At 45.0% G+C, this 24,787-nt stretch overlaps 1 protein-coding gene and 1 long non-coding RNA gene across 9 annotated transcripts in view; one reads left to right on the top strand and one right to left on the bottom strand.

The window, feature by feature from the left end:
• LOC113015897 (NACHT, LRR and PYD domains-containing protein 12-like) overlaps window positions 1-24,787 on the top strand; it is a 95,868-nt gene that overhangs the window by 33,232 nt on the left and 37,849 nt on the right. For 3 of the 8 annotated variants that reach the window (XM_080298308.1, XM_080298306.1, XM_080298305.1), the window contains exons 4-7: window positions 6,485-6,658; window positions 8,395-8,571; window positions 10,724-10,900; window positions 16,828-17,004. In XM_080298308.1, the coding sequence (XP_080154434.1) occupies window positions 6,485-6,658; window positions 8,395-8,571; window positions 10,724-10,900; window positions 16,828-17,004 (705 nt within the window). Of the gene's footprint in view, window positions 1-6,484; window positions 6,659-8,394; window positions 8,572-10,723; window positions 10,901-16,827; window positions 17,005-20,114; window positions 20,612-24,787 lie in introns of those variants that run through there. The other 5 variants (XM_080298312.1, XM_080298309.1, XM_080298307.1 and 2 more) reach the window with 3 other exon arrangements.
• On the bottom strand, window positions 20,595-21,824 carry LOC145425354 (uncharacterized). The gene is made up of 2 exons (XR_013906021.1): window positions 21,622-21,824; window positions 20,595-21,013 (listed from the first exon to the last, which is right to left on the bottom strand). It is a non-coding gene; the product is annotated as an uncharacterized LOC145425354 (long non-coding RNA).

Genomic DNA, 24,787 nt, shown 5'->3' with positions numbered 1-24,787 from the left:
GGACCAGGCGTAGCAGAAGCACAGGCAGAGGCTGGACCAGGCGTAGCAGAAGCACAGGCGGCGGCAGCTGGACCAGGCGTAGCAGAAGCACAGGCAGAGGCTGGACCAGGCGTAGCAGAAGCACAGGCAGAGGCTGGACCAGGCGTAGCAGAAGCACAGGCAGAGGCAGCTGGACCAGGCGTAGCAGAAGCACAGGCAGAGGCAGCTGGACCAGGCGTAGCAGAAGCACAGGCAGAGGCAGCTGGACCAGGCGTAGCAGAAGCACAGGCAGAGGCAGCTGGACCAGACGTAGCAGAAGCACAGGCAGAGGCAGCTGGACCAGACGTAGCAGAAGCACAGGCAGAGGCAGCTGGACCAGGCGTGGATGAAGACTCTGATGAGGCCGGACCAGACGAGGACGAAGACTCTGATGAGGCCGGACCAGACGAGGACGAAGACTCTGATGAGGCCGGACCAGACGAGGACGAAGACTCTGATGAGGCCGGACCAGACGAAGGCTCTGAGGCCGCAGCTGACGAAGGCTCTGAGGCCGCAGCTGACGAAGGCTCTGAGGCTGCAGCTGACGAAGCACAGGCTGGAGCTGCAGCTGACGAAGCACAGGCTGGAGCTGCAGCTGACGAAGCACAGGCTGGAGCTGCAGCTGACGAAGCACAGGCTGGAGCTGCAGCTGACGAAGCACAGGCTGGAGCTGGCGTAGCAGATGGTGGCTGGATGGGCTCCTCGGGCCCTCCAGCTGATGTGGCATGGTGCTGGTGCGGTTCTCCTGAACCCCCAGCTGACGAGGAAGGTTGCTGAACGGGCCCCTCGGACCCTCCAGCGGAGACAGGAGGCTGAACGGGCCCCTCGGACCCTCCAGCCGACGAGGCATGAGGCTGGTGTGGTTCTCCGGAACCACCAGCTGACGAGGAAGGCTGCTGGACGGGCTCCTCGGGCCCCCCAGCGGAAACAGGAAACAAAGACCGGAGCGGTCCGTCGGACCCTCCAGCGGAGACACGAGACGAAGGCCGGAGCAGTCCCTCGGACCCTCCAGCGGAGATACGAGACGAAGGCCGGAGCAGTCCCTCGGACCCTCCAGCGGAGATACGAGACAAAGGCTGGACGGGCCCCTTGGACCCTCCAGCAGAAGCCATCACAAAGCCAGCAGGCATGGAGTCCACTGGCAGACATGAAGGAAATGGGTGCTGTGCTGAGCACTGGCCCTGCTCAGACAGCACTGACACGGGGCACTTCCCAGGTGGCTGCTTAAACTCCAGGGGTCCAGAATCAGCTGAGGACTGGGACCTAGCCTCTGGGGAAGCCCTGGAGCGGCAAACAGTGCCAATGGCGGCTGAATCATGAAAAGCACCTTGAGTAGGACTTAGGCCTTCTCCCTGCACGGAGTGAACGGGTGGAACCGGTAATGCTGGAGCCAGAGCTACTGGGGCCTGCGCGACAGGCGGCACTGGAGCTACTGGGGCCTGCGCGACAGGCGGCACTGGAGCTACTGGGGCCTGCGCTACAGGCGGCACTGGAGCTACTGGGGCCTGCGCTACAGGCGGCACTGGAGCTACTGGGGCCTGCGCTACAGGCGGCACTGGAGCTACTGGGGCCTGCGCTACAGGCGGCACTGGAGCTACTGGGGCCTGCGCTACAGGCGGCACTGGAGCTACTGGGGCCTGAGCTGAGGGTAGCACGGGAGACTGAGCTGAGGGTGGCACTGGAGACTGAGCTGAGGGTGGCACTGGCTGCGGGGGAGCTGACTGGGCTAAGAGTGGCTGCGGGGGAGCTGATATGCTGTTCACAAAGTCATCTGCCGCACAGAACACCGCCCCTGAATGAACAGTCATACAGTCCGCAAATGGAAAACAGTCCTCATTCACCACAGCCGGCGAATTAGATGTCCGAACATCCAGCTGTGGGGTGGCGCGCTTGCGGCGCGATCGGCGTCTCCTCCCCGCAGACGGCTCCGACGGGCCGGGCAAGATCACATCCGGCGAGTCGGGCAGCGAGGCAGGAGTGGCCGAGAGAAGGTGCGGTGTGAGCCGGAGAAAAGCCTGCATAGTCGGAGGAAGCGAGTTCAATAGCCATGGCAGGCCGGAAAAGAGCCGTTGCAGCCGGTCTTCTGTTGCGCGGCGAAGCTCTTCCGGGGGATGTTCCAGCCATAGGCTGAGAAGGATCTCCACATTGTACGTGATGTCGTCCTGGAGCTCCTCGGACGGATTTACTGCCGCTGGGTCCATGGTGGCTGGTTCGTTCTGTCACGGTTTGCGGGGGCAAGCCGTGTGGAATATATATATAGGACCAAAAGGCGGCAGCTCTGGTGCAGGTGAGTGTTTATTAACAACAAAAATGCAAACAACAAAGGCGCTAGGAACATGAAACTGAAACCTAAACTGGGTAAACTAACACACAAACCAGGAATGACGGTGCAGGGAGGTCCGGGGAAATACATGCAGGGAGACCGAGGGGAAACAACACAGACGAACCAGCAACGAGGACACGGTAACACACACTATAAATACACATGCCAGGAATCAGGGGATGGGAAACAGGAGGGGAACACACCTGGAATACATGATAACTGACAAGGCAGGGGAAACGTAAACAGAACACACTGACATAAGACAGAGCCCTTCAAAGTAAAACAGGAAACACATACACGTAATGACACAGACTCAAAGACGCGGACTAAACACAGAGACTTACTACACTAAGGAAATGCACAAGCAGGGAAGACATCAACCAGAGGGAACACCACTAAATGCTAGAAAATACAAAACTATCAAAAGTAAAAGTACATAACCAAAAACACTGGGTCACCGACCCAGGACCCTGACAATGTGTGTTTTCTATTCATTGATAGACTGCTCCCTGTGCTGTCCCCTATGCAGCTTCTGCTCTAAAAACAAATAAATAAAAATGTTTAACTCGCTCATGAGCTTAGTAGTGTCCACATATTTAAATCAGCTTCTCAATCTTGTAGCTTTAGCTGTCATATACATGGTTTAGCATATTGGTTGTTATTACAGATGTGCTCTATATTTCAGCAATATAGGTCCTCAAACATGTCAAGTAGTACCCCTATGCACTTAAGTAGTTTGGATATTCTCTTTATTTTCTTCATCTCATATGCCATTATACTGAGTTTGAGCAAACCTTAAACTTGATGCAGACTACTTCATAACAATTATCCATCTCACATCATACTGACTAGGATACTTCTTGTCATTAATATTATATTTTTATTAATATCATCATCTTATTCTTTCCATATAATAACAACAGTATATTACAACATTTTATCAGTGTAAATCACTATACTACTACTGAGCCAATTTAATAGTTAGGATCATCTTACTCAGGAAACAGATAATTTAGAATTCATCCAATCTGTACAAATATGCTTTTTCTCTGAACAGGTTTGTGCCTACTTTTTAGACTGGTCTTCTGTTTGCCTCATCTCAGATCCAACCTTCAGTCACATTCATTCTCTCTGTTGCATGTTGAACCAAGTAATTTCTTATTATTTTTATTTTTATATTTTATTTTGTATCCATCAAGGGCTCTGGGTGGGCTGCAGTCTCACCCGTCATCCAGGCTGGAGACATTTACCTTTCCACACACTTTCCTTGGCTGAACAATGAGACAGCCTTAATCTATCTTATGCATCTCTCTTTTTTATAGAAAAGGTTTTCATGTGAATGATTTCCTTTTATTTATTTTATACAATCTGGGCATGATTGTCATGCCAACTATATTTCATTGTTTAGTTCTGTTTGTAAGGTTCCTCTTAAAATAGCTACTGTCTAACCACTGTTCATCTGCCGTGAGTTTAGTTTCGTTACTATCCATTCAGTTTCCTTCTGTAGAAGATTTGTTTACAAGGTATTTAATTGAGTTAAATATACAGACAGACCCGTGAAGCTGTCACTGGCACGAAGAATGAGATAAGTTATCAACAACAGCCTTCTACTTTCAGCTATTCTTGAAAGCGGTTGTCGATTTTACGTGATGACGCACAACTTAATTTCTCATTCAGCCAGTACGTGAGCTATCAACGGTAAACAATTCAGTGGAGTAGTTCAGCCACCTTAATGTGCTGTCAAATCAACTTACTCCACCAACAAAACAGTAAAAACAGTTTATGCGCGCAAAATTTATACTGGACAGTCTGAATCTCTCTTTAGTATCTACCACTAGCCGTCTTTCAGGCGTACTGCTAACCATTACACGGCTTCCAGCCCTTTTTCAGGCGAGCGGGTAACTTGTCGGGCTTCCAGCCACTATTTCAGGCGAGCGGACAACTAATTCTATCAGGCTACCAACCTCTTTCAGGTGAGCGGATAGTCAGTCTTTCTATAGACTTATGTTAGCGAATAGGTCACTTCCTATTTAATATACTTAGAGCAGACAGACTGTCCCAGCCGATCGTTTTATGCAAGGTGTGTCAAATGTGGAATAATCACCTGGCTTCGCTGTTGCCGGTCTGTCGGGCATCCTTTTTTCAAGCCCCAGCGCCGTGGGCCTGTAAAACGTCGGCCAGGACCCGAATTTTAGCGTCCCTGGACTTTCAACCCTCCCTAGAGGGCGCTCTGCAGAGACTTCAACGCAGGCTTGTCACGGCGTCGGGACTTGAGGAAGGATACCACTGTGAAATGGAGCATAATATTATCATTAATACCAGTCCATTAACGGCTTCGAAGGACCAATTAAATGTCAGAGATTTACAGTTAACAAACAGTCAGGTGAATAAACAACAATGAGACACTTGTGTAGGTTAACGTGCTGCACGGGTGAAAAGCTCAGAGCAAATCACACCGAACTGCAGTATTCGTTTATTTTTATAGGTTACATCGTCAATATGCAAATATAATCACATTTCCTGTTACGCAGGTCCTGATGCTGTCTGTGTGTGTGTGTGTGTGTCACAAAGTATGTTTGTTGCAAGTCAATTTCTAAGAATAATATAATGCAAGTCAACTTCTGCGGATATGTATTTCTGTACTGGTCTCTTGTCAGTGTCACAGGGTCAGCTTCCTGTTTCAACAGAAAACTGTGTCTGGTGAAATATGTGTAACATAACTTTTGAAGCATAAGCAAATAAAACAATAAAAACTCCCTAACAACCTTAGAACACACATGCATCAACACTACATATGAGCGAGCGGAGGGAGGTTTGGAGTCTTCTCACACCCCCGTTCTCTGCGACTTGCTGGAGTGGGGGGCCAGGAGGAGGAGTTGGCCGTCCGACTGCGGTCTGGAGTGGAATGTGGGGCCTCCCTTCTGCTGCGGAGTTGGGGCGGTCTGCTTCTCCCCAATGCAGGGAAAAGGGTAACACCACCTGGGTCTGGGTGCAGTTACGTCCAGGTACACACCGGCTCACTCCTTGGCGGCCGCTTATCGGGGCCTGGAGCCTGGGGCTTGCTCGGGCCACTTCGGAGGTGGGGTGCCCCCGGCCTCTCGGCCTGGGGCTCGGTCACTCAGGCATGGCTGGCTGCCGGCGGAGCTCACGGGCGCGTCACTGCAACCCCCCCTGGCTTCTGCTCCGCGGCTGCTGAGTGAGCCCTCATCTGGGACTCTCCTCAGCTCTTTCTGGGATAGTGGCGCGGCTGCCCCTCTGTTGGTCTTCCTTGGTCTCTTGTGTTCTGGGGGCCTCTGGATGTCTGGAGTTTTGATCTCCTCCATACCTGCTTCATGCCCTGGAGGACGGGGCTGTGGCTCCCCACACCCTCTAGCAGATCATTAAATGAAGGAACCTTTTAAAAACAAGCGCGTTCATGCTCACAGGTGTACACACGGGTGCTCACACACACAAACTACACCCTTTTTGGCTCCTACCTCAAAGCACACTGTGCGCTGTCGATATTACGTGCTGCACAATAATGTTTAATATTTAGTATATATATTCCCATATATCATTGTGATGTTGTTTATTGTATTGCTCTCGTTTTCTTCTGCTTGTTTTCTTTCTCAACAGGTGATCCAGGTGATTGATATATGTATTTTTTTTGTCTGCTTATTTAGTTGGTTTTTGTTTTTTTGCCCTTTATCCCCGTCCCTCTTCTCCACTGTTTTTTACCCCTCTTCCTTTCTCCCTTTTCTTTTCCTCATTCAAGTCTGTCCCGTATCTAGCAAGTGAAAATAAAAAAATAAAAAAATAAACGATAAAAGGTGAATCAAATAGACCATTACGGCAAGTCAGGGATGGTCAATTTGGTAAAGTAAATCCGTTGGGTATCTTTCTTCATCTTTAGACAATAATTCTGATGGCAAAAGAACCAAACGGGACAGGCAAAATAAAAGAAAAAAGTCTGCAGGTCTGAGAGAGACTCAATCGTTGTGTTATGTCAAACACAGTAAGAGGAGCTGAAGCACAGATGTGAAGAACAGATGTTCATCAGATTATGACCTCGCTCTGTTTTGTCTTCATATACATTCAGTTTGTGTTTATAATGCAGATTTTCTGCTTTTATAATAACACATTTTATATTTTCTATCATCAAAGACTGACTCGGTGTCGACTCTCAGAGTCTCACTGTGAAGTTGTGGCCTCAGCTCTGAAGTCCAACCCCTCCCATCTGACAGAGCTGGACATGAGTTGGAACAAGCTGCAGGATTCAGCAGTGAAGCTTCTGTGTGCTGGACTGGAGAGTCCAAACTGTGGACTGGAGACTCTGAGGTGAGTTCACTGACTGTGGCTGTTGTAGTTTTTCTATATTTCAGGTCTTTGATTGATGTTTGAAACTTTCTTTAGTTCCTAAATGTTCAGGATGTTTCTGAAGACAAATGTGAAGAAGTTTGCGTGCTTTCAGAAATGTTGTCTTTCCAAACGACTGAACAAAAGTTTTTCCTTTTGGCTCCAAATAGAAGTGACAGACTTGAGCAGGGCTCATTTAAAGGCTGACAGAAGTGGAGTGGTGACGGGGAGATGTTTGACAGGACAGTGTTTCAGCCTCCACAGCTTCATGTTGTGCTCCATCAGTCAGTGAAGATGAAGTCAGTGCTGATGAGGCTGTAGAGTGTGTGAGGGATGTGAATGAGGATGATGAAGATCTGATGATAGCAGATAAAAACAGGCTGCAGAGACTTTGAGCCATACAGGGCACACAGTGTGTGTACAGAACAGCTGAAATCATTATGGAGGCCTCACTGGAATATGGAAGCATCACAGTACAGCTTCAGTGAAGCTTTAAAGTCTCTGATATGAAATGAGAAATGAAGCAGCCAGAGCTTTTTCATGAGTGGAAATCCACGGTGACTGTGAGCTGCTGCTACAGCCTCCAGATTAGCCAGCAGCTCATCCTGCTCAACATTTTCTCACCAACTTTAATGGAAGTGTGATGTTTTCAGCTGGAGTGATGGTCAGAGTGGCCTCCCTCTCCTCTTCTTCTCCTCTTCCTCTTTCATTTGTAAAGCCACTTCTGCTGCTTTCATTCATTTGGAAGTCCTGTAGCTGAGTTTGGAAGAGACTAACAGCCTCGGCAGCAGAGGGGAGAAAGGCCGGCTGTAACACCACCACTTTACTCTGTTCTACCTGTCACATCATTTTATCAGGAAACAAATATGCTCATGTTTTTACTATGTTTGTCTTGAAGATGTAAGAAGATCACATGGTGCTTTTTATTATTGTGTTGGTTTGTTTCCTGTCTCTTGGATGGAGCCCAGCTGGGCCTGTGGTCAGAGTGTGTGCTGGATAATCCGGCGCAGGATGAGGCCACACTGACATGGGATGAAATGTCTGTCACATAATTGAGCTTAGTGTACTTTCATTTCTGCACAATTGAAAAACAACCAAAACTTTTTTCTGTCTTTACTATGTTATACTGTAGACTTTCTTTGATACTGTGTCCAAAACGAGCAGCTTTTATTTTGAAGGGGAGGCGTCTCTGTTTCCTCTTCAGGTTGGATGAAGGAAGCAAATTAGTGTGTAATGTTCTTTCAGTGTTGCACTTTGTAGACGCTCCCTGAGCACTGGTCTCACACCCAGCTGCACATAGAGACCAGTGTTGTTAGTCCAGGTCAGAAGATGACTTGTTGGAATGAAAATGAGCTTGTAGGTTGTCTGCTTTAATAATGTGACTGGAAAAAGGTGTTGGACTTCAAATATGTCCATTTCTTTCACACTGCACCTTTAAAAGTGAAGCCTTGTGGTTCCTGGAAGGAAAAACACGACTTTTTCAAGTCTTTGTCCTGTTTTTATGATAAATGTACGACTTTAATGTGAAACATTCAGAGTTTTTTCTCTTGTTGTGTTTGTTTGAAGCTGCTTCCTGTTGGCTTCAGCTGTTTGGAGTTTCCATTTTCTTAACCTTCTACACTCTGAACCTTCTTCAGGTTTGAACAGATGATGAAACACTGAATGCTTTCAAGCTCACACTTTGTCTAATAAACTTACATATTTCATTCTTTACACAGATTGAGGTGCTGTGGTTTGTCAAAGATCAGCTGTGATTATCTGGCAGCAGCACTGAAGTCCAACCCCTCCCATCTGAGAGAGCTGGAGCTGAGTAACAACTACAACCTGCAGGATTCAGGAGTGAAGCATCTGTGTGGTTTCCTGGAGAGTCCAGGATGTGGACTTGAAACTCTGAGGTCAGTCAGCATGTTTTAGTTGTGCTGAGATGAATATGATGTGAAAGTTGTGCTGGCACTAAACTGCAGACATCAGGCTGATATTATACTGATCCACACTGAGGATCTTCATGGTAAAGTCTGTTTTCTTCTTCTCTGGTTTAGTCCATTGACTGCAGCAGAACAATGTTCACATTTCAAACAGTGAGACTCAACGTATGGCCTGCGGCCCACACGCGGCCTGCCCACCTTTTCTGATTCAGAGAGAGGGGACCCTGATTAACTGTTTAGTGTTCTTCCTCACAGTTCTAAGTATCAGACACAACAATGAATAATCCACAGCTGACTGTCTTTAGCAGGTCAAAGGTCACGGCACACAGCAGACAGTGGGAAATATTATAATTCGGATAATTTATCAGCACATATCCATATGTATAAAAACAAAGCTGACACTGTGAGACTTGATCAGAGGTGTGATCATCACAGCAGAGGCCTTTGTGTCAAAATCACTGAGGATCAAACAGGAAAACATGAAGCAGATTTTCCTGTTCTGGCTTTTTATAGCAGATAACCTTCAAAATATTCTGCAGTCCATCAAAAACTGAAGAAAACCATGAATCAACATGTGAACATGAGCTGATGCTGCTGAAGTGAAGCAAAGTTACAGAGGTTTGATTACAGACACAGCTGAGAGTTTGTAATTTGTCATCATTTTAAAAGGTTTAAATTTCTTCAGTATTGAACAGCAGAAATGAGGCTTTGTTTTCGGAGGCCGACAGCAGTGAACACAACAGCAGACTGGTGCGTAATAAGCAGTGAATAATGCAGAAAACAGATTTTTGAAGGTAAACTGTTCTTGAAGTACACTGAGAGAGAGAGAGCTGTGCAGGAAGTAAACGTCAAAGTCAGAGAGAATTCATGACGATGTTCATCAAACGTAAAGCGTAGTTTGGATCTTCTTTTGCTGCTGGTTCACTCAGTTTTGGTTGGAGACAGATGAAACCTGCAGCTTCAGGATCTGTGAGCTGTCCACTTTCAGCCCCGACGGCGTGTCCGTGCAGTGGAGGGAACGATCCACGCTCTGTGTTTCCATCTTTGTGTGTTTAGCTGCTCTCATTTACTGTTTTATCTGTTTGGTTGTTGTTGAAATACGTTTGGGAGCTTTAACCTGAGATTCTGGCAAAATACATTTATATTAAAAATTGATTCAGGATTGAATGAATCAATATCACTTTATTCAAATTAAAACCATTTAAATAGGAAAATCCATTTTTTTTACAGCCGCCTCTAATGCTGGGTAATGTCAGCTGGTCCATGTGCAGCTGGCTGTGAGGCTCAGGGAGTGTCTACAAAGTGCAACACTGAAAGAACATCATCCATAAATATTGAGTAATAACTGGACTCTCATACAGCGAGACTCAAATGCCTTTAAACATCAGCTTATCCTGCTGATCCAAGTCCAACACTGAGTTTGTAAAAACATGTTTGTCAATCATTTTGTTTGGTTTCTGAGGAAAATGATTTAATAACTTGCTGCTAATACACAACATTTCATCATATTTCCTCATAACCCTCTTTTGTCTGACCATTTGAATCCCATTTGAATTTGCAATAAAGGATCCACAGAGTTTGGTGACAATAATGACAGTAGATGTTTGTGTGAAAGTGCTGGAAGCAAATTAGTGTGTGATGTTCTGTCAGTGTTGCACTTTGTAGACGCTCCCTGAGCACTAGTCTCACAGCCAGCTGCACATAGAGACCAGTGTTGTTAGTCCAGGTCAGAAGATGACTTGTTGGAATGAAAATGAGCTTGTAGTTTGTCTGCTTTAATAATGTGACTGGAAAAAGGTGTTGGACTTCAAATATGTCCATTTCTTTCACACTTCACCTTTAAAAGTGAAGCCTTGTGGTTCCTGGAAGGAAAAACACGACTTTTTCAAGTCTTTTTCCTGTTTTTATGATGAATGTACGACTTTAACGTGAAACATTCATAGTTTTTTCTCTTGTTGTGTTTGTTTGAAGCTGCTTCTTGTTGGCTTCAGCTGTTTGGAGTTTCCATTTTCTTAACTTCTACATGCTGAACTCTCTTCAGCTCTGAACAGATGATGAAACACTGAATGCTTTCAAGCTCACACTTTGTCTAATAAACTTACATCTTTCATTCTTTATACAGATTGAAGGGCTGTGGTTTGTTAAAGATCAGCTGTGATTATCTGGCAGGAGCACTGAAGTCCAACCCCTCCCATCTGAGAGAGCTGGACCTGAGCTACAACTACAACCTGCAGGATTCAGGAGTGAAGCATCTGTGTGGTTTCCTGGAGAGTCCAGGATGTGGACTTGAAACTCTGAGGTCAGTCAGCATGTTTTAGTTGTGCTGAGATGAATATGATGTGAAAGTTGTGCTGGCACTAAACTGCAGACATCAGGCTGATATTATACTGATCCACACTGAGGATCTTCATGGTAAAGTCTGTTTTCTTCTTCTCTGGTTTAGTCCATTGACTGCAGCAGAACAATGTTCACATTTCAAACAGTGAGACTCAACGTATGGCCCGCGGCCCACACGCGGCCTGCCCACCTTTCCTGATTCAGAGAGAGGGGACCCTGATTAACTGTGTAGTGTTCTTCCTCACAGTTCTAAGTATCAGACACAACAATGAATAATCCACAGCTGACTGTCTTTAGCAGGTCAAAGGTCACGGCACACAGCAGACTGTCATGATACGTTGTGTGGCAGGCAGGAGAAGGACCCAATAGCAAAACTCACAGACACGGGGATGAACTCAAAATCACAGCTTTAATGCTGGAATGGCAGAACATAGGAAATACAAAACTAAACTGGGAAAAGTAAACTAACATACGCGGAGAGACACAGGGAGATCCACACAACATGAGGGAGAACGCGACGCCGAACAGAGGAAGACGCAGACAGAAATACACAGAGGGTTAACGAGGAAAGTGGGAACACACGGGGAACACAGGTGACACAGATAACCATAACGAGACAGGGCGGGGTGAACTGAACATGACATGTAGAGGCAGAGGTTCCGACAGGAGGAGGGAGAGCACGGGGAAAACACCGACATAACGGGCTGGGGAAACATGAAACAACCACAAGGGGAGACGAGGGCTCATCAATACATAGAGGGCACACAGGGGGGAAGAGCCATGAAGGGAAAACACTTAGGGAACAACACAACAGGGCAACTCAGAAAACATGGCCTAAATAAGGAACAAAATACAAAAATGCATAAAAACTAAGAATACTGGGCCCACATGGCCCAGGACCATGACACCACCCCCCCCAAAGGGCTGGCTCCCGACAGCCCAAACCCGAGAAACCAAAACAAAAACAGAAAACAACCCACCCAGGGCGGGAGGCGGGGGACCAGGACGGAGGGACCAGAACGGGAAACAAAATAAACAACAGAAAACACGGGAGCACATGACCATAGTCAAAACAAAGTTCAGGGGGCCGACCCAGAGCCCACAGGCACCAGAGTCCACGGGTCACACGGTCGGGGGGCCGACCAGGCGGGTGGCAGAGCTGGTCCGGAGGCCAGCCGCGCGGAAGCCAGCGGCGGCGGCGAAGGAGACGACGGAGCAGTTCCGGGGGCCGGCCGCGCGGAAGGCAGCGGCGGCGGCGGAGGAGACGACGGAGCAGTTCAGGAGGCCGGCCGCGCGGAAGGCAGCGGCGGCTCTCCAGTGTCAGGCGTGCTGGCCATGGCCCGGTGGGCACAGGACCAGACGAAGCACAGGCTGAAGACGCTGAGGCTGGACCAGACGAAGCACAGGCTGAAGACGCTGAGGCTGGACCAGGCGAAGCACAGGCTGAAGACGCTGAGGCTGGACCAGGCGAAGCACAGGCTGAAGACGCTGAGGCTGGACCAGGCGAGGCTGAAGGCTCTGAGGCTGGACCAGGCGAGGCTGAAGGCTCTGAGGCTGGACCAGGCGAGGCTGAAGGCTCTGAGGCTGCAGCGGACGAAGGCTCTGAGGCTGCAGCGGACGAAGGCTCTGAGGCTGCAGCGGACGAAGGCTCTGAGGCTGCAGCTGACGAAGCACAGGCTGGACCAGGCGTAGCAGAAGGTGGCTGGATGGGCTCCTCGGGCCCTCCAGCTGGTGTGGCATGGTGCTGGACGGGCTCCTCGGGCCCTCCAGCTGAGACAGGAGGCTGAACGGGCCCCTCGGACCCTCCAGCTGACGTGGCATGAGGCTGGTGCGGTTCTCCCGAACCCCCAGCTGACGAGGAAGGTTGCTGAACGGGCCCCTCGGACCCTCCAGCGGAGACAGGAGGCTGAACGGGCCCCTCGGACCCTCCAGCGGAGACAGGAGGCTGAACGGGCCCCTCGGACCCTCCAGCTGACGTGGCATGAGGCTGGTGCGGTTCTCCCGAACCCCCAGCTGACGAGGAAGGTTGCTGAACGGGCCCCTCGGACCCTCCAGCGGAGACAGGAGGCTGAACGGGCCCCTCGGACCCTCCAGCAGAGACAGGAGGCTGAACGGGCCCCTCGGACCCTCCAGCTGACGAGGTAGAAGGCGGCGTGGGAGCCGCGGAGTCTTGGATGAGCTCATCCGAGCTCCCAGCAGGAGCTGATGCAGAGCCAGAGAGATTAGAGACCCCTGGCTGAATGTTAAGCTGACCAGCGGACCGTACTGCTATCGGGGCCTGCGCTACAGGCGGCACTGGAGCTACTGGGGCCTGCGCTACAGGCGGCACTGGAGCTACTGGGGCCTGCGCTACAGGCGGCACTGGAGCTACTGGGGCCTGCGCTACAGGCGGCACTGGAGCTACTGGGGCCTGCGCTACAGGCGGCACTGGAGCTACTGGGGCCTGAACTGAAACAGGTGGCTCTGGAAACTGAGCTAAAAGTGGCTGTGGGGTAGGTGACACTGGGAGCTGAGCTACTGGAGACCCAGGTGACACTGGTGTACTGGGGTGAAGGCAGCGAGGACGCAGTCTCTCTCTTAAGGGAGGATCGAATGATTTAGCGATAAACCTTGACGGGAAAAGATGTCGATGCTGAGAATACCAGGCAGCGGGGGCTTCCAGGAGGGTAGCTGACTGAACTGAGGGTGGCAGCGAGGGAGCTGACTGAACTGAGGGTGGCTGCGAGGGAGCTGACTGAACTGAGGGTGGCTGCGAGGGAGCTGACTGAACTGAGGGTGGCTGCGAGGGAGCTGACTGAACTGAGGGTGGCTGCGAGGGAGCTGACTGAACTGAGGGTGGCTGCGAGGGAGCTGACTGAGCTGTGAAGGGCTGCAGACCCTGGCGGCTCCGAGGGCCCCCGAGAGCCAGGCGTGTTCCCCGAAAGATGTGCTGACAATCGGGGGTAGGCCACGGCTTTCTCCGGAGCTCCTCCTCTACGTGGGTGCAAGCTGCTTGCTGCTGCTCACAGAGACCGGGCTCCATGATTTCCGGAGTTAATGCGGTGCCACGGCGGCGCCGGCGCCGCCCCCTTCTGGTAGCTGGCGCGATGGGCGCTGATGGCACAAATGCAGGGGGTGATGTAGCGGCGATCTCCCGGTCGTCCGCCCACATCCTTGCCAGAAATGAGGCAGGCGAAGTAAAGTCTAAGTGGATTGGAGACGGCGAGCGGCTGGTAGGCTGTGCAGCAGGTGAGAGGTCCTGCTCCGAGATGAGCCAGGGCTTCCACCGGAGCTCGTCCTCCCGATAAGCCCGCAACACCTGCTGCCGCTCCTCCTCACCGAAGTCAACAGCCTCGGGCATCTCCGTGCAGGCAGGCGGTGGCGAAGATGCGGAAGCTGATGAAGTGTGAGCCAATGGTGTGTCCGTGGTGAGCCTCACCGTTCCGACTCTGACCGCCACTGGCTCATGAGGCGGCGGGGCAACGGCGCGATGGCACGGCTCTGGTGAAGGTGCACGCCCACCGGGCCGCTGCTGCTGCGGACGGAGTCGGAGAGCGGAGACGAGAAGGTCGCTGACGAGGGGGTGCAGCGTCTCCCATAACCAGGGGAACACAGACACGCACACCCCTACCTGGCGGGCGAACTCCTCCCGTTCCTCCTCACTGGAACAGTGCAGCCACTTGTCGCATAGCGACTCCACTGTCCGGACAATCTCCAGTCTTTGTGTCGCTGGGTCCGGCATGGTCGCGTCGTACTGTCGGTCCGCGGAGGGGTTGTGAACTGCTGGGTCCATGTTGTGGTCGCGTTCTTCTGTCATGATACGTTGTGTGGCAGGCAGGAGAAGGACCCAATAGCAAAACTCACAGACACGGGGATGAACTCAAAATCACAGCTTTAATGCTGGAATGGCAGAACATAGGAAATACAAAACTAAACTGGGAAACGTAAACTAACATACGCGGAGAGACACAGGGAGATCCACACAACATGAGGGAGAACGCGACGCCGAACAGAGGAAGACGCAGACAGAAATACACAGAGGGTTAACGAGGAAAGTGGGAACACACGGGGAACACAGGTGACACAGATAACCATAACGAGACAGGGCGGGGTGAACTGAACATGACATGTAGAGGCAGAGGTTCCGACAGGAGGGAGAGCACGGGGAAAACACCGACATAACGGGCTGGGGAAACATGAAACAACCACAAGGGGAGACGAGGGCTCATCAATACATAGAGGGCACACAGGGGGGAAGAGCCATGAAGGGAAAACACTTAGGGAACAACACAACAGGGCAACTCAGAAAACATGGCCTAAATAAGGAACAAAATACAAAAATGCATAAAAACTAAGAATACTGGGCCCACATGGCCCAGGACCATGACAGCAGACAGTTTGAAATATTATAATTCTGATCATTTAACAGCACATATCCATATGTATAAAAACAAAGCTGACACTGTGAGACTTGATCAGAGGTGTGATCATCACAGCAGAGGCCTTTGTGTCAAAGTCACTGAAGATCAAACAGAAACACATGAAGCAGATTTTCCTGTTCTGGCTTTTTATAGCAGATAACCTTCAAAATATTCTGCAGTCAATCAAAAACTGAAGAAAACCATGAATCAACATGTGAACATGAGCTGATGCTGCTGAAGGGAAGCAAAGTTACAGAGGTTTGATTACAGACACAGCTGAGAGTTTGTAATCTGTCATCATTTTAAAAGGTTTAAATTTCTTCAGTATTGAACAGCAGAAACGAGGCTTTGTTTTCGGAGGCCGACAGCAGTGAACACAACAGCAGACTGGTGCGTAATAAGCAGTGAATAATGCAGAAAACAGATTTTTGAAGGTAAACTGTTCTTGAAGTACACTGAGAGAGAGAGCTGTGCAGGAAGTAAACGTCAAAGTCAGAGAGAATTCATGACGATATTCATCAAACGTAAAGCGTAGTTTGGATCTTCTTTTGCTGCTGGTTCACTCAGTTTTGGTTGGAGACAGATGAAACCTGCAGCTTCAGGATCTGTGAGCTGTCCACTTTCAGCCCCGACGGCGTGTCTGTGTACGTGCCGTCGAGTGAACGATCCACGCTCTGTGTTTCCATCTTTGTGTGTTTAGCTGCTCTCATTTACTGTTTTATCTGTTTGGTTGCTTATGAAATACTTTTGGGAGCTTTAACCTGAGTTTCTGGCAAAATACATTTATATTAAAAATCGATTCAGGATTGAATGGATCAACATCGCTTTATTCAAATTAAAACCATTTAAATAGGAAAATCCATCTTTTACTCCCGCCTCTAATGCTGGGTAATGTCAGCTGGTCCATGTGCAGCTGACTGTGAGGCTCAGGGAGCTGCTGCTAATACACAACATTTCATCATATCTCCTCATAACCCTCTTTTGTCTGACCATTTGAATCCCATTTGAATTTGCCATAAAGGATCCACAGAGTTTGGTGACAATAATGGAAGCAAATTGTAGACGGTCCCCGAGCACTGGTCTCACACCCAGCTGCACATAGAGACCAGTGTTGTTAGTCCAGGTCAGAAGACGACTTGTTGGAATGAAAATGAGCCTGTAGTTTGTCTGCTTTAATAATGTGACTGGAAAAAGGTGTTGGACTTCAAATATGTCCATTTCTTTCACACTTCACCTTTAAAAGTTCCTGGAAGGAAAAACAGGACTTTTTCAAGTCTTTTTCCTGTTTTTATAATGTGAAACATTCAGAGTTTTTTCTCTTGTTGTGTTTGTTTGAAGCTGCTTCCTGTTGGCTTCAGCTGTTTGGAGTTTCCATTTTCTTAACTTCTACATGCTGAACTCTCTTCAGCTCTGAACAGATGATGAAACACTGAATGCTTTCAAGCTCACACTTTGTCTAATAAACTTACATCTTTCATTCTTTATACAGATTGATCGACTGTGGTTTGTCAGAGATCAGCTGTGATCATCTGGCAGCAGCACTGAAGTCCAACCCCTCCCATCTGAGAGAGCTGGACTTGAGTGACAACTACAACCTGCATGATTCAGGAGTGAAGCATCTGTGTGGTTTTCTGGAGAGTCCAGGATGTGGACTTGAAACTCTGAGGTCAGTCAGCATGTTTTAGTTGTGCTGAGATGAATATGATGTGAAAGTTGTGCTGACACTAAACTGCAGACATCAGGCTGATATTATACTGATCCACACTGAGGATCTTCATGGTAAAGTCTGTTTTCTTCTTCTCTGGTTTATACGGTGGCCCCTAGAAACAAAACATGTACAAACTCCAAAACACTAGCAAATTCCAAATAGCACGCACAAACTCCAAAACACGTACAAAGTCCAAAGCACATGCAAACTCCAAAACACATGCAAAATCCAAAACACGTATAAATTGCAAATAGCACACACAAACTCCAAAACACGTACAAAATCCAAAACACGTACAAAATCCAAAACACGCACAAAATCCAAAACACATACAAAATCCAAAACACTTACAAACTCCAAAACACATGCAAAATCCAAAACACTTACAAATTCCAAATAGCACGTACAAAATCCAAAACACATGCAAACTCCAAAACACATGCAAAATCCAAAACATTTACAAAATCCAAAACACATGCAAAATCCAAAACACTTACAAATTCCAAATAGCACGTACAAAATCCAAAACACATGCAAACTCCAAAACACATGCAAAATCCAAAACATTTACAAAATCCAAAACACATGCAAACTCCAAAAAACTTACAAATTCCAAATAGCATGTACAAAAACCAAAACACATGCAAACTCCAAAACACATGCAAAATCCAAAACACTTATAAATTGCAAATAGCACACACAAACTCCAAAACACGTACAAAATCCAAAACACGTACAAAATCCAAAACACGCACAAAATCCAAAACACATACAAAATCCAAAACACTTACAAAATCCAAAACAGTTACAAACTCCAAAACACATGCAAAATCCAAAACACTTACAAATTCCAAATAGCACGTACAAAATCCAAAACACATGCAAACTCCAAAACACATGCAAAATCCAAAACATTTACAAAATCCAAAACACATGCAAACTCCAAAAAACTTACAAATTCCAAATAGCAAACACAAACTCCAAAACACGTACAAAATCCAAAACACTTTTAAAATCCAAAACACTTACAAACTCCAAAACACATGCAAAATCCAAAGCACAAATTCCAAATAGCACACACAAACTCCAAAACACATGCAAACTCCAAAACACTTACAAATTCCAAATAGGACGTACAGAATCCAAAACACATGCAAACTCCAAAACACATGCAAAATCCAAAACATTTACAAAATCCAAAACACATGCAAACTCCAAAACACATGCAAAATCCAAAACACTTATAAATTGCAAATAGCACACACAAACTCCAAAACACGTACAAAATCCAAAACACAAATTCCAAATAGCACACACAAACTCCAATACACATGCAAACTCCAAAACACTTACAAATTCCAAATAGGACGTACAAAATCCAAAACACATGCAAAATCCAAAACACATGCAAAATCCAAAACATTTACAAAATCCAAAACACATGCAAAATCCAAAACACTTACAAATTCCAAATAGCACGCACAAATTTCAAAACACGTACAAAATCCAAAACACGTACAAAATCCAAAACACATGCAAACTCCAAAACACGTACAAAATCCAAAACACGTACAAAATCCAAAACACATGCAAAATCCAAAACACATGCAAACTCCAAAACACATGCAAACTCCAAAACACTTACAAATTCCAAATAGCACGCACAAACTCCAAAACACGTACAAAATCCAAAACACGTACAAACTCAAAACACTTACAAAATACAAAACACATGCACAATCCAAAACACATGTAAAATCCAAAACGCATCCAAAATCCAAAACACTTACAAAATCCAAAATACATGCAAACTCCAAAAAACTTACAAATTCCAAATAGCACGCACAAACTCCAAAACATGTACAAAATCCAAAACACATGCAAAATACAAAACACTTACAAAATACAAAACACATACAAAATCCAAAACACGTACAAAATCCAACTCACATGCAAAATACAAAACACGTACAGAATACAAAACACATGCAAAATCCAAATCACAACGGAAGTGCTCCAGGACGCTACGGTATGGGCAGAAATCTGTGCCATCAGAAACTGAATTTGAATAAGTTCAATTTGAATTTGAATTGCTCAGATTGAATCTGAATTGTAACTTAAATAAATGCTTTTGAAAACTGAATTTGAATTAGTCTAATTTGAAATTGAATTTATGGTTTGAAAATGATCATCACTAAATTGAAATTGAATTTATATTTTGAAAATGAATTGATTTGCTTTGAAACGGCATTTTATCCTTTAAAAATTCAGCTCTCGAATAATTTCAGTTTCACTTCTCACCGTTCAGTTTCAGTTCTACAATTCAATTTCAGTTCCAAAATTCAGTTTTTTGGAACTTACATCCGGTTCCGGTTCAAGCGCAGATTAATAGAACTACGTTTTACTAGCGGACCGAAAGTGTTACTGACGGGAATCTACAGCGTCTTGAGCTGAATTAAGACTTCAGAAGTCATTCGCCATGTCGAATGCCCAGCGGATAAACTCTCAGGTTGGTAATAAATGTATTACATGTATAAGAACAAGCGTCATGTTAACAAATGATAGTCGTACAGTAACTGTTATGCTTATTGTAGCTGTTAGCTAAAAACGCTAATTTAGCGTAGTTTGCCCTGAATTCAGTTTTGACAACAAATATGATCGACTGTTTCTAGTAGAATTCCAAAGTTGTCATCTTGTACCCTGTCAGAGTACTCCCTCTGTATGCTTGCAGAGACCCCTACAGTAGGGAAACATGCAAAACGGTGTCCAACCCTTTGTATTTTAGCTTTATTTATGTCTTACACAGCATCCCAACTCTTTAGCTAACTTAATAACTTTAGCTAAAGTGAATAGTTAGTCTAATTCATTAGTGCAGCATTACTGGATCACCTCTGTTTGAAGTGATATACTGTGATATACAACTATCACTGTGTTTAACTACCATAATAATTCTTAGGCTACTGAGTGCATGCTTAATTAGATTTTTTTTTTTTAAACATACTGCTCCATTAATATGTTTGACAGGCTGAAGTTGTCGGGTCACCTCCTAAATTGACCATCTTTTACAGGTGTTTTGTGCCAGAAATGGAGTGTCCACTGAAGACTGAAGATACTGAATCTCTACGCCTTGCCATTGATCCCTCTTGTGCCTTCATCTAGACAAGAGACATTAACTTAACCACTCTCATATGCTCTGTACCTACATCACCTTCCCTGACAGTCGTAGCTTGGCTCATCTGAGGGTGAAATTATAAGAATGTGTTATTTTGCAAAGTGCTCTCTAGGGTTCCTAAATAAAATATGGCATTGAGGTCTTTTGAATTAATCCCTTCTTCTGAAATATAAGAACCTCTCCTGGTTTTAATGGCACTTTGGATTTCTATACTTTCTGTTCCACTTCCAAACCCAAATAGATGCTGACAAGCTGACACAGTAACATGGAAGAGGGAAAGACGTTCGAAAGGACTACTACAAATAAACCTAATGCCTAACAATGAAAAGTGTAAAATAAGAACAATAATAATAAAGATAAAAGATGAAGTAACAAGTTTTTAGTTTTTTGTTTATTCCAAATGATCATCCAGATGTCTGTGACATGTGATGACAAACACCATAATGGAAGGCCTTAGTCATCACATGCTTAAACTCATCATATATTTTTGCATATGCTGAACAGGCAGTCAGACATGCTGTAACTGTGGGGTGGAAAACAGCATGAACACCATACGGCAGGGGTCTCAAACTCCAGTCCTCGAGGGCATGGAAAAGTTGCATGACACTTTGGCCCTTGAGGACTGGAGTTTGAGACCCCTGTCATATGGAATATGACAGGTGTGGTTGAACTGCATGAAGACTCTGAGGTTTCTTTTCTCTTCTGGCAGGACAGGAATGTGGCCTTGTCCTGTGAGCCACTGTAAGGATGTACTTAGAGTAGAACTGGACTGTCACCGGCCTCAGGCTCTTCACCCTTTTCAAAGACAAAGCAGTCATTTAGATAAAATATTAGATATTGTTTACCTGTAAATGCACAAAGAGAATTTAGAAATGTTATTATTGTCAAGAGTGAACAAGCACTGATAGTGTAATCTACAGCTGTTACCAAACGTTTAGAGAATGAGAAGTGTTGTTTGCTTATTTACAAAGTTTGCTGTTTCAGTGATAGTTGTATATCACATTATATCACTTCAAACAGAGGTGATCCAGTAATGCTGCACTAATGAATTAGACTAACTATTCACTTTAGCTAAAGTTATTAAGTTAGCTAAAGAGTTGGGATGCTGTGTAAGACATAAATAAAGCTAAAATACAAAGGTTTGGGCACCGTTTTGCATGTTTCCTTACTGTAGGGGTCTCTGCAAGCATACAGAGGGAGTACTCTGACAGGGTACAAGATGACAACTTTGGAATTCTACTAGAAACAGTCAATCATATTTGTTTGTCAAAGCTGAATCCAGGGCAAACTACGCTAAATTAGCGTTTTTAGCTAGCAGCTACAATAAGCATAACTGTTACTGTACGGCTATCATTTGTTAACATGACGCTTGTTCTTATACATGTAATACATTTATTACCAACCTGAGAGTTTATCCGCTGGTCATTCGACATGACGAATGACTTCTGAAGTCTTAATTCAGCTCAAGACGCTGTAGATTCCCGTCGGTAACACTTTCGGTCCGCTAGTAAAACGTAGTTCTATTAATCTGCGCTTGAACTGGAACCGGATGTAAGTTCCAAAAAACTGAATTTTGGAACTGAAATTGAATTGTAGAACTGAAACTGAACGGTTAGAAGTGAAACTGAAATTATTTGAGAGCTGAATTTTTAAAGGATAAAATGCCGTTTCAAAGCAAATCAATTCATTTTCAAAATATAAAATTCAATTTCAATTTAGTGATGATCATTTTCAAACCATAAATTCAATTTCAAATTAGACTAATTCAAATTCAGTTTTCAAAAGCATTTATTCAAGTTACAATTCAGATTCAATCTGAGCAATTCAAATTCAAATTGAACTTATTCAAATTCAGTTTCTGATGGCACAGATTTCTGCCCATACTACGGGCAGTGTTGAGCTTGATTTGCAAAATAAACGGCAAGTTTGTTGCAAACACATAGCCAATGTGTTTGCAACAAACTTGCGCCGTATGGGACAGTCTAGTCTCCATCGCGCTTCCCAGGTTGCCTAGCAACCATGATACTAACCGCTGGAAATGTGTCATACAACTTTGTTTGACAGAAATGAAGGAGAACATATTTTGTTCATTTGTTTGTTTGTTTCTACAAGAGCTTTGTGTGATTTGATAAGTATCTGAGGCTGAGACCACAGGACAGTAAAACATGATTTTTGGGCTTCATTTCTGTACTGAACAGTCATTTAAGATTAGTTAGTAAATAACAATTAGCTAATGTTGTTCATGAGACTAAAGTCATGTCACTTTGGTAATGTAAATATAATATGGCCAATATTATAGTTATTATATTAATCATTATTAGCTATTGTTAAGGTTCAAAAATTGAGGAAGGAGAGTACAAACACCCATTGGTCCAGAAGATCTTGGTCAAACAATGATTTTAATGAATACACACGTGTGGGAAGAACACTCTGTACGCAGACAGCAAGTGGTCTTCGACTTCCTCAAAGCATACACAGATTTTTATAGCATCAGGGTGTGATTTACTGACGCCCCCTTCATGCGTCACAGACAGGATATATACACATACGTCAATATCAAAACCACAACGACTTTTGACACAATTTAAAAGAACAATTGTCTTCTATCTTCATAACAGGTGCTTCCTGTCACTGCCGGATGCTCGCTTGTCATCTTGACACCTCAGCAGCAGTTCTGCGACAAACTGCTCTTTTTTGCAACCCCAAGCAAAACATAATTAAACTTTCACCTATAAATGATTCTCTCTAACTAAGTGTGTGTGTGTCTGTGTGCTAACCACAATTGCACCCTGTTTCACCTCGCCGACTAGCTCCTGACCCCTACTAAAAGCTTAATACAAGAATATGAACATATAAAAGATATTAAAATGAACTGTTGTGTAAGCATGTATTGCAATTCCTTCTATGTTCTAGTTTTCCCTCAGCATGGATCATCTAGACACTCTCACTAGTGAAGCTTTGGACCCTTAATGAACCTGAACATCAACTCAAATAAGCACAGATATGCATTGTGTATAAAATAGTTATAACTGCACCTGGAATACAAAGTTAACATTATCATAAACATCTTAAGGCCATCTTAAAGCTATCTGTTACATTGTTAAAGCAATGATCGTCTTAGCCTGCTGCTCAAAATAACCTAAGACTGCTTTCACTTCTGCAAACTCTCTGCAACTTCCTGTCAGCCTGTGACTTAGTCTTTCTGAAAGACACACACTGTTCAACCTCTGAATGCAATATAAACTACAGATTATATTATTAATGCAATGGTGATGATGATTATTCTTTAACAATAGCAGTAAAATAATTTCCCTGCTCCACACTCCCTCTCTCGACCTCTGGAACACCAGAGGTCGCAATACATTGTGTCCTGGTTCAGCAAATCAGACAACCTCATGTCATCTAATTGGTCCAGTAATAAACACCAGCTCCCCTTCGAGAACACTCCATGTGTAAGCTTAGGTTTTCTCGGTCCCTCTCTTGTGGTCTCGGACCTCCCTGTGGTCGTCGAGATCTTCTGCAAAGGAAACAAAACACCTTTTCCTGCACCTCCCTAACTTATCCTATCTGGGACTCTTTAATCAAAAGCCTGATCCTAATTATCTTCTTAACTTATTGACTTGTATTTATATATATTCTTCAACGTTACTCATCACTTTGAAACTCTTAAAGCGCTGCTTTCACGTCCGGTTGCTTGCTCTATTTTCCCTTATCTGATCATCAACATCCTGTCAAGTTCCTTCACTCTAATCTCAAGTCACCTTTTTAACAAGAAAATCATTATAAGCGCCTATTCTACTAAAAGCTCCAAAAGAAAACAACCACTTTAATCAATTAAGTTTAAGCATATAAGCAATTACTCCTGTATACATTTCATCATAGCTAAATGCTGCCTAGAAACAACTCCTGTGTGTTAACACTAACTTCATTTTAACCTCACATTTCCTATGTTATAACTTGTTTTTGGTATAGCCTTTTTATTTCATTTTGCTCCTTTTAATGTAACAATACCTTCTAATTCTAGTTTATCAGACTTAACCAAAATATATGCTTTCCTTCCTCTTTGGTCCTTCTTTAAGTTCAGTTAAAAGCTAAATGCTTTTGAGGCCTTTTGCCTGGAATCAATACTGTTATGTGTGTTTCTGTGTAATATCTGTATGTGTAAGCCTACATTATAACCACTACTTCTAGAAATCAAAAGAAATCAAACCTGTTCTCCTCCTTCAACCCTCACTAATTTTCCCCTAAGATTTATTCACAGCTTTGAAAAACCGGCATTGTATCTTCTAAACAGGATTCAGTTCTTTAATCCTTTAACCTTAACATAAAAATAACAGTTTCAGTTTTACCATACCCAAATGATCAACAAACCCCCAAACATAATCACGCATAATAAGAACCAAAAAAGTCCTAAAATGATCCTAAATTATTAAACCCTAAATTCCCCCTTTTATTTTGACACATTTCATGTGTCACAATACTATACATCCACAATACTATACAAAACTTAAAATGCTCAGTTTTCCCCACTCACGCTCCAATCTATGTCATAAAAATAAACTTAAAACA

The sequence above is a fragment of the Astatotilapia calliptera genome, chromosome 3 (assembly GCF_964374335.1).
Source record: "Astatotilapia calliptera chromosome 3, fAstCal68.1, whole genome shotgun sequence".
Taxonomy (NCBI): domain Eukaryota; kingdom Metazoa; phylum Chordata; class Actinopteri; order Cichliformes; family Cichlidae; genus Astatotilapia; species Astatotilapia calliptera.
The sequence above is the reverse complement of the archived record's forward strand: the minus strand, read 5'-3'. Positions and strand labels throughout refer to the sequence as shown.